This window comes from Rhea pennata, chromosome 19, assembly GCF_028389875.1.
Source record: "Rhea pennata isolate bPtePen1 chromosome 19, bPtePen1.pri, whole genome shotgun sequence".
In the NCBI taxonomy this organism is placed as follows: domain Eukaryota; kingdom Metazoa; phylum Chordata; class Aves; order Rheiformes; family Rheidae; genus Rhea; species Rhea pennata.
In genome coordinates, this window is record NC_084681.1 from 13,741,013 (window position 1) to 13,750,550 (window position 9,538).

At 40.6% G+C, this 9,538-nt stretch overlaps 1 protein-coding gene across 4 annotated transcripts; it reads left to right on the plus strand.

The window, feature by feature from the left end:
• Nucleotides 1–75: 75 nt before the first annotated feature.
• On the plus strand, nt 76–9,538 carry LOC134148889 (cytochrome b-245 chaperone 1). Of its 4 annotated transcripts, XM_062591494.1 has the most exons (8): nt 147–182; nt 1,002–1,121; nt 2,614–2,736; nt 3,945–3,986; nt 5,383–5,456; nt 6,244–6,340; nt 7,236–7,380; nt 8,708–9,538. In XM_062591494.1, exons 2-8 carry the CDS (start codon nt 1,109–1,111, stop codon nt 8,835–8,837), a joined length of 624 nt encoding a protein of 207 aa, XP_062447478.1. In that variant the 5' UTR covers nt 147–182; nt 1,002–1,108; the 3' UTR covers nt 8,838–9,538. The 4 variants fall into 4 exon arrangements, with proteins under 4 accessions (XP_062447479.1, XP_062447477.1, XP_062447480.1 ...); XM_062591495.1 differs by lacking the exon at nt 1,002–1,121 and having other exon boundaries at nt 76–182; nt 2,618–2,736; nt 7,236–7,426; nt 8,708–8,770; XM_062591493.1 differs by lacking the exon at nt 1,002–1,121 and having other exon boundaries at nt 81–182; nt 2,618–2,736.

Here is a 9,538-nt window from a genome sequence, read left to right on the forward strand (position 1 = left end):
GTTTTGGTCTTTGTTTGCCCTCACTCAAAATGGCCGCAGGCGCGCGCGCGTCTCGATGGCGCGCGCTGGCAGCCTGTTTGGTGCTGCTCTATGGTTCGGGGCGGCGGGGCCCCAGGAAGTGGCCGAGCCAGAGCCTCCCATTCAAAGCGCTTCCCGCGCGGGTGCCGCCGCGCGGCGGGCAGGTAGTGCGGTCGCGGCGGGGCAGGGGCCGAGGCAGGGCGGCCGCGGCGCCTTTCGCGGGGCTCTGGCGGGGGAGCGGCTGCGGCGGGGCTGGTCCGGCCTGCCCCGTCCCGCCGCGCGCGCGGCTTTTCTCCGCGGGCTCTCCCTTTCCGGATAGGGTGTCCGGTGCCCTGCGGTGGTGTAGCAGCCACCCCACGGGCCTCTCTGAGCCGGAGGGGGCACATCTGGGGCGAGGGGTAATGAAGGCGCAGCGCGATGTGGGGGCCCGCTTGGGGCGTGTTTGCTCTGAAGCCTTTGGGATGTCTTCATGAGACAGCTTTTGTCAGCTTGCTGTCGTCCGGCAGTTTGGAGGAAGCACATAAGCATTTATTTTGGCTCTGAAGATCCCTTTTATGCCAAACCCAACAAATCGGGGTGCTAATGCTGCTTGTAAAGCAAAAATGTATCTTCCCTTATAACCTTAAGATCGTCCTAGTGCAACTTTTGTGTTCACGTTTCTAAAGGCAAGCTTAATTTAGTATGCATAACTTTACAAAGCTACTTCCGTGCTTTTTTTATTCTCGAGACACTGGTCTTGCGTGTAACTGGGGGGGGGAGGAATGCCATTGACTTGCAAAACTAAGCTGACATTGGCATTTATGCTACCAAACTTCACCAAATGAATGCTGTGGAGGGAAAGACGTTAAACTTCACATTAATGGGTTAAACTTGTACAAAAATAAATTACATTGTACATTTTAAGTAGAGCATGTCCTTTCTGAGAGAAGGCCAGGTTTCTACAGCAACCTTGATGCATTAGCTGCCTTGTTGATGCTTTCTAGGCTGTTATTGTCTGGGTGTACAAAGCCTCCTCCTGGGTGTATTGAGAGCATCTCGCACCGGTCATTTGAAAATCAACATTTGTTTCTTGACATCCGGAGGGGACAGCATGTGTCTTGTGTGTAAGGGGCTTTCCCTCGTTCTGTTTTGTAATCTCTTGGTTGTGCTTCTAAAAGATACTGAAATCAAAGTTGTATGTAATCTTGGTTTAAATTAAAACTTTAGGCTAAATCTGTTCTATTAAATGAAAAAAAAAATCCCCTGGAGTTTTGTATCTAAACTAGCTAGTCTGGGCAGAGTTGTGGAAGTGTTGTGTAGTACCTAAGAACAGCAAGATGAGTAAAGGACTGAAAACTGCATGCTTTTGCTCTGCTGGAACCAGGCTGCGCCTGGACCTGCTCTAAGTGTTTTTTTTTTTTTTTTGGCTATTTAATCCCTGTTGAACGTTGACATTCTTTTGGAAGCCTGTAATTTAGGTGGATGGTACCTACTTAATGCTGAGCTTCCGCTTAATGATTCTGCAGGCAGAGAAGTTGTCTACTTAATGGTTAAATTACATTTGTGGCTTGGGGGGGTGAATGTTTTTATTATTATTATTATTATCATTATTAAGTACCAATTCATTAATAATGACAAATATCTTTACTGATTTGTTGAAAGAGAAGAAAGCAGTAAGCAACCTGTCATTTTTCTGGTGATAATTAATTTTGAAAAGATCGGCTGGGTCCTCATATGCTGACTGCTATGCCTTTACTACAAATCACTTTTTATGCTTGTGCTGATATTAGCAGGATGGAATTGGTTTTTGTACTGGAGCCCACAATCATGCAAAAATTCAGACAGTTTTATGCTGTAAATACTTGCTAGAAATGCTGCATGTTTTCAGCTAGTGCCCTTTTTAATCTTTAATCAGATTTTTTGATCAGTTACTTTCTGTCTTGGTTGAAGGACATGCTCTTGCTGGGGAGCATCATGTATACTTGTTGCTGGAAAATCTTGTTTTTATTCTGGAGCTGGCTTGAAAAATGAGAGTGCCATATATGGCTCCACTTGACACTTGTACCTCACTGTGTGTAGAGGAACCTGGTGTCTGTACTGTAGAAGGCTTCAGAGTCCTGCTTCAGCTGCCAGGTTGGTCCATTATGGCTACCATTGCTATCAGCAGAATAAGTGATACGTCAAAGAACTTCCATTATTCTTGCTTTTTTTTTTTTTTTTTTTTTTTTTTTTTTTTTTTTTTTAAGAGTTGCTAATTTGTGCAGCCCTAATGTTATTCCAGGTTCTTGTTTTCCACACTTGCTTCTGAAATCTTTCCAGAGGGTGCTGCTTATGGTAGGAAGAGATTGACTCTTACTTTCCAAAATGAGAAGTTTCTTCGAGAGTTTAGATTCCTGTTGTTTTGTTTTGCAGATTTCCACATGGCTGGTTTCTTTGTACTTTTTCTTAAGTATACATTTTTTTTCCCTGTGAGAAAAAGACATACAGTGGACAGTTTTATAGCCTAGATTAAGACTTGTTAAGAAGTCATGACAAACGCTAGGAAAGGAGAGAGCTGTAGTCAGCAATAATTTTAAATTCCTATTCCTCTTTTATTTATTTGTTTTCTTTGTCCAGCAAGATTGAGTCTGGCCTGTTGGGAGCTTCCTCTGAAGATGTACATGTTGGTTGAAAACCGCACAAGTTTCCTCCTCCATCTGAAGAGGTCACCTGGCATCCGATCTTGGTCTCTCTTTTTTGGTAAGACCATGATTATTCCTCAGTTTATTTCAGTGCTTGTTTTAAGGGAAGTGGCCCCAGAATAAGTTCCTGAAAGAGCCTTTAACAAGAGATAGATATGCCTTTCAGGCAGTTTCCTGTAAGGAAGGGAAATAATCATGACTTGAATTTTTTTCTTAACATAGCCCCCGAGTGAGTCTGAACTCTCCTCCCCAGTGTGGTAATTTCAGCTGGAGGACTGATAATTTTTCAGTCTGATTTGTAGAACCTCAGAGGCTCACCAATTGGGGTTTCTTTGGGACTCTTGAAAGATGACCAAGAAAAGATAGTTAAGTATATGCCATATAGCAGTATGCATACGTGAAATTTCCAGAGATTCATACTTGCATTGGAAAACCTCTAGGCTTTCAGAAACTGAAAAATCTTGAAAGCCACTGCCCTGAAGCAGTGCTGGAGACAGATCTATCACATGGCTGACAATGAACTTTTAAGAGTGCTGTGAAATAGGATATGTGAAATAGGAAGTCAGACAGGATGTTCTGAATGGTGTGCATATGCATAAAAAAGAACTGGGGTGATATTTATTAGGACCAGCCTGAGAGAGCCGGTAGGAGAAATATTGCATATCCTGCTTTCCAGTGGCTTAGATGGCACTGCAATAACATTGGAAGCAGTGTTTTCATTGCTTTCAGTGACGTAGCCTTATCAAGCTTTCATTGATGGGACAGGTTCTTTACAGTAGCAGGGTTGCTCTGGGGCATGAGGCCCTCTTCCACGTCTTCCTCCTGAGTGTGAGAAAGCAGTTGGCAGCTTCTGACACAGCTTTATTGCAGCAATCTCCTTTTGGTTCCACAGAGCACTTTCAGGGGAGAATAATCTTGGTAGTCTTTGTTACCATGCTTGAAGGTGTGTGAGGCTTGAGAGGAAGTATGGTGTAACGGTTATTGAAGGGAGAGGAGTTACTGTAAAATTCTGTTCCTTGTTCTGTCACTACCTTCTATTTCTGACCTTTGTACTCTGTTTCTTTATCTGTGGAATGAGAGCTTCTTATATGAAAGACGCAGACAGTTTTCTCTGAAGTCAGTGTGATTAATGTGCAATCGAATTTGTTCCATCTCTTTTTAAAAACTAATGGACTTAACTTGTGAATATTCATATGCGTTTCATTAAGGAATTTGGGATGGCTTGAGTTGCCTGTTTGTATCCTAATTTTCTCCCTTTGATTCTAGGAATAGCTTCCATAGGATTGGCTGCTGCTTATTATAGTGCAGGTAATGGCCTATCATTTTTTGAGTAATTGCTTATTTCCTATTGGGATATTTTTCATGTGATGTTTACTTCTCTATGTAGCCTCTGTCTGGCATTACATAGCCTCTATGAAAATACCTGCCACACTTTGTGGCATGAATATTAGAATTTAGTAACAAATGTTGCCTGTCTTACCCATGCTTTAATTCTCTAGTCCTTATTCAGCTTCCCTTTCAATCTGCAAGAGTATTTTTAGTACTGATACTCAGCACTCTGTGGCATTTTGCACTTTCAGTGTGTTTATGTAAATGTGATTAGCTGGTCCTCACAGCTCTCTGGGGAAGACATGTAAAGATTTCATTATGGTGACTGATTAATTTGCCTTTGATGGAATTGCTCTATTTCTCTCGGAAGTGTTAAATCATCACTGGCAAAAATTACTCATAGAAACACCTTTAAAGAGCAGATAGCTGCTAAAAAAATTACTCGTAGAAATACCTTTAAAGAGCAGATAGCTGCTACTGCTCCCCTCTCCCAAAATTGAGCAGCTTGCACTAAATGACAACTATCCTTCCCCCTCATTTGATGCAATCTGTTTTGCAGGCCATCTTGCAGTTCTCTTGCTGCATCCTGTTGTGCCTAAAATTTTAAAGTTTAATACTGTGTAAGGTTATACTACCATCTTAATCAATATATTTTTATTTTAAGAGCAAAGTCCAGTGAAAGCTACTTGAAACATGAGCTGTATCAGCCAACATGATTTTTTGTTGTTTTTTAGGGCATTGCAGCAAAGTTGTCTCAAACAGTGCTGAGCACTATTCTGCTCTGCCTTTACTAGAAGCCTGAGTAAGCAAATTGCTTTTTACTGTCTTCTGTGCCATTCATTAAGATAGGCTGCTCTATGTAAACATTTCCAGGATGTAAAATACAAATGTTTGTTTGTCTGGAGGATTGAATGCTTCCTTTTATGGAGAAACATTTTTGTTTCAATGACTTGCTTTCCATTGCCCCTCACCCTTGTCCTCTGCAGCCCATATGTGTGGTGGTTGGTGGCAGGCTGAGAGAATGTTTTGCAGATGCCTTTTAAGATGCCTTTTCTTTTAGGGAAGAAAAACAGATGTTTAATGGTATTTCAACCTTGCCAGTAATACACATGCTTATAATTGTACATGATTTAGAGCCCACTGTGGATGGAGTCTGAAAAATAAATAAAAAAAATGTCCTTTTTTTAAAAGCTGGAAAAGCACAGTAAAATAGCTTACATTACAATTAAAGGCAAAAATGTTGCATCAGAGAAACTATTTTTTTTCCTTTTGTTGCCTTCAGAAGGAGTGTGTAGCTTTTGAAAATAACTTCTTGAATATCAAAGAAGGAAAAAGAACAACCCAAACTCTAAACTTGTGTGTTTGCATTGTTCAGACAGCTTGGCATGGAAGCTCTTCTATATGGCTGGATGTCTCTTTATGGCAGCACAGAATCTGGAGCAGTGGGAGGTAAGACGCTGAACTCAGGAAATGACGTTGTGCTAGTTTAGAAACAGTTGTCAGAGTTCAGCTGCTACAACATGCTTCTCGCATTTGCTGCTGCTACTGCTGATGGCAGAAGAACCATCACATAGGGTAGCTCCCCCTTCCAGGCTATTCAGCCCCTTTCCACTGGGAAAAGAGTGGTGTTTGTGAAGCTGGTTTATAATCTGGTGGATGTTTATCTGTTGGGAGTTAGACTGAGAACAGTAACCCACTATATAGGCTTCTCACTTTATTGGCCTGCGTCGTTATTAAAATAAGCAACCCACACATGAGACTTCCTGTTTTCACTGACTCTCCTAAGGGATATTTTAGATTTTGTGTAAGCCTGGCTCATACACTCCAATACTGGAATCTTGGAGGGGATGGTAACTGTCACTGTGTTAACAAAAGGTATCACTGGAAATTAGTTTCGCTGTATGCTTATGCTGTAGGCCAAAAGCATATGCCAAAAGTGAAAGTTACAGGAAGGTTAGTGTTCAGATCTTATTCCACGCAATTTTTATTGCATAAAGAATGTAATTAACTTGCTTCTGGAAATAACAAAGGAGATATGGTAAAGCCTGTGTTAAAGCCAACAACAGCAAGATTAACTTTTATGGTCCAATAACAGGGGAGGAATGTCTTTGACTGAAATGGTTGATTAATTTTTATGAAGATTATTTTCATGTATTATTGATTTTCTTTTGTCCTTTGAAGTATAGAGTTTATGGTGTTTAAGAAACTCCTGATTTTATTTTCTTAAATCTTACAGGAAGCTATATTTGATAAGAACAAGGGAACCATCTGTCTAAAAACTTTCAATCTTTACAAAAAAATACTGACCCTCTCAAGAGGAGGCAATGAACAAGGTGAGAAAGAAAAATACTAGAAGCCATGTGTGTCAGGCAAACAGAAGAAATGCTTACATGCCCGTTTGATAAGCTGTTCTGGAGCTCTGCACTCAAATCAGTCACACCTATTTTCATCTGTTTCACTCCCAGGCAGCAGATGGCATCATCTGCCTCTCAAGACTAGAATGCCTTTTCAGTTTAGGGTACTGGATGCATCATGTTAATTTTATTTATTTATTATTCTCTCTCCTTTTTTCTTTTTTTAATCCAAGATAACCAGATTTACAAGCTGTTTGTCTTCCATAGTAGTCCATGTCATCCCTTAGGGATGCTAATACTCATGGTAACATTTCCTTGGCTAGCCTGCTTTGTGAGTGAGACTGGTGAAAAACTGAGACTTGGATACAGGGCTTGACTTCTAATCTAGTAATTCTTTGCAGCAGGTAAATTATGTACAGTGTCTGCTTGCATAGGATGTCTGTCTTGTAGTACTGATGACAGTGTGTGTGGGGACTAAATAGATTTAAATTTCTCACCTATTCTAACTATTTATCTGCACAAGTAGGTAAACAGCTGTTAAATTTAGATTGAACAAGTATTGAAAAATGTCACGCTTCATATCAGAGCATCTGTTGACCAACTATTGGTCTCCAGTTTCTGTGAAGTAGTGTACCTTGTTTGCTAGGGCAGACTATACCAGCTGGTATGTGCTACTTTCCCTCCTTGTTTGTCGTGCCAGAATTGATCAGCAGTTGTTTGCCATTGCAAGATTGCCCCTGTTGTACGGGATCAGAGCAGTAGTTCTGAAGCTATTCAGGGAAGTGGAGCATAGGTGTTCAGTCACTAGCAGTAGCAGTGCCGAGAATTTACTGAAATGCTAATGGTGTCTTCTGTTCTTCCTGTCTATTTACAGTTGTGGCTCTGCTGCATGAGATCCGAGATGTGAACGTGGAAGAGGAGACTGTCCGTTATTTTGGGAAGGGTTACCTGGTTGTGCTACGATTTGTCACTGGATTTTCACACCCACTGACTCAGAGTGCAGTGCTGGGCTGTAGAAGGTGCTGTGTGGACTTTTTTTCTTTTTTTTTTATTGTAATATATAAGGTAGGAAATATCAATCATATGAGTCAGTAATTGCTAACTATTGGGAGAATCATCTTAGCTCCATTTCTGTACTTACTGATATAACTCCTTGTGTTACTCCATTTATTTTTTTTAACCTTTCATGATTTGAATCAGACACTTATGAATATCACTATCTTCATCAGGAGACTGATTATATTTAGAGATCTAAGATTCCTTTAATTCAGCATTTTTATGTCCAATTCGGTCAAAATGGTTCTTATTTTTGCTATGTATATTATTGACTTTTTGAGTTGCATATTAGAGATATAATAACTAGCTTTTCCTAAAGGCAGACTGAGTAAAAAAGTGAAAATATGAAATGAAAATATGCTGAGAACTCTGGGTGTACCAACATTGGACACTACCTCAGCTACTTGGACATAATGGAAGATTTCAGAGCATCTGAGCAAAGCTAGATCTTAAATGAGAGAAGACCTCAGTAGAGCAGGAAGTATTTGAAAATCCAGTAGTAATAGCACCCCTTGCTTTAATTATATCTGGACAGTGGTTGAGGTCTCTTTTTCGATCTAGATGCACTGGTGAAAGATGTGACTACCTTAAGCCAGTAGTTGCCACCTTTCTATTGAAAGTTACCACACCAATTAGGCTGCAAACTAAGGTGCTCTTGCTGAACTGAGCAGTTAGCCAAAGATATTCTATTTAATAGAATATCCAAATGACTGAGGATGTTTTCCCTGAAACAGACTGAGGTGTGTTCATGTAAGCAGCCCTAAAAGGGAGGATATGCTCCAGAAGAGAAAGTAGTGACAAGCTGCAGGGGAGAGGGATTGTCATCAGTTGAATCTTCTGCCAGGAGAGCTGATCAGAGCTTATTTCTCTGCACTGATGTTCCCAGAAATTGCTGCTCTGACTGCTTTGAATTTGGAGCTGTCAGAACCACGTGGGCTGTAGCCAGTTTCACTGGCTCAGCTGTGCAGTGGCAGAGAGGGTTGGTTCCATTCTATTTTACAAACACTATAATTATCAGTTAACTATTTTTCTAAGTACTGATGATAAAAGCAGCAGGTCATACGAAGAACTTTGCAGCAGGGACTGTTAGAAAAGGATTCCAACTTGTTTTGAAATTGAGGTAATTACTTGGCTTGACGTACCTTTACAAGTACAGTGCTTTCAATAATTCATGCCATGTTTTGACTAGCCCTTCAAACAAGTGTATTCTCAAGGAATATAGTGTGTCTGTTCTTGTCTTGTCAGTACCACAACTCCACTAATTCTTACATTGTTTGTTCCTTTCCACAGTGATGTGGAAGCAGTTGCCAAACTCATCACTAGTTTTCTGGAACTGGACAGAGTAGAGAGCCAACATGATCTCTCTCAGAGCAGCGAAACAGAGGCTAGTGATGCTGATGAACCAGAGGTTAAATGCTAATAGTCATCATGAGCTGAAGAAAGCAGAGGCCTTTGAATGTATGGAAAATATACTGTTCGTTCTCCAGGAGATCCCTTGTCATCTTGAGCTGGGCGTTTCTCTACGTGTGCGTTTACAGTGGGAGGAATCTGTCTTGAGGCACCTCTTAGCGTTCCAATTCCCACACCCCCCTCCATTACAAATATGGCCTTTGTAGCATCCAAAGCAAATTCTGTTTTGTTTCTTCAGCTTGGTACCTGGATGTGGACAGTGCTGACTTGAATTTTGTCAGCTCATCTAGGAATAACTGTTTAGTAATGAATTGTTTTGAAGTCATTTATTGCTTCCACATCAATGAGGTGGAGATAAGCATGTAAACTTCCAGTTATCACAGACACTGCTGCAGGTACATTATATGAAATGTAGAGGAGCTAAATTTGTAACTTATAACACAGTGTTCTTTTTCTTTGAAATAATATAAGTGACTGAATATATTACTAACTTGATTTTAAGTGGTTTAGTGTACGCAGTAAGGTAATGCAGGATAATGGCATTCTGTTATATTCTTTACTACTGACTTGCTATTAGACCGTTCGCAATCAAAGTTTGAAAGTAATTGTCTAGAACTTTAAATATCAGGTTGGTCAATTTGTTATTTGTTTCTCCTGCGCTTGCCAAAGAGTCATAAATAATAAATGAAAAATGAACATGTGGATCACCCA

Bases quoted from the DNA above. Each gene is read 5' to 3' on its own strand.
- LOC134148889 (XM_062591493.1), top strand. From the start codon at position 91: ATGGTTCGGGGCGGCGGGGCCCCAGGAAGTGGCCGAGCCAGAGCCTCC. The intron at 2,737-3,944 runs GTAAGACCATGA...CTTTGATTCTAG, and splicing joins ATCTTGGTCTCTCTTTTTTG to GAATAGCTTCCATAGGATTG. The intron at 5,457-6,243 runs GTAAGACGCTGA...TAAATCTTACAG, and splicing joins AGAATCTGGAGCAGTGGGAG to GAAGCTATATTTGATAAGAA.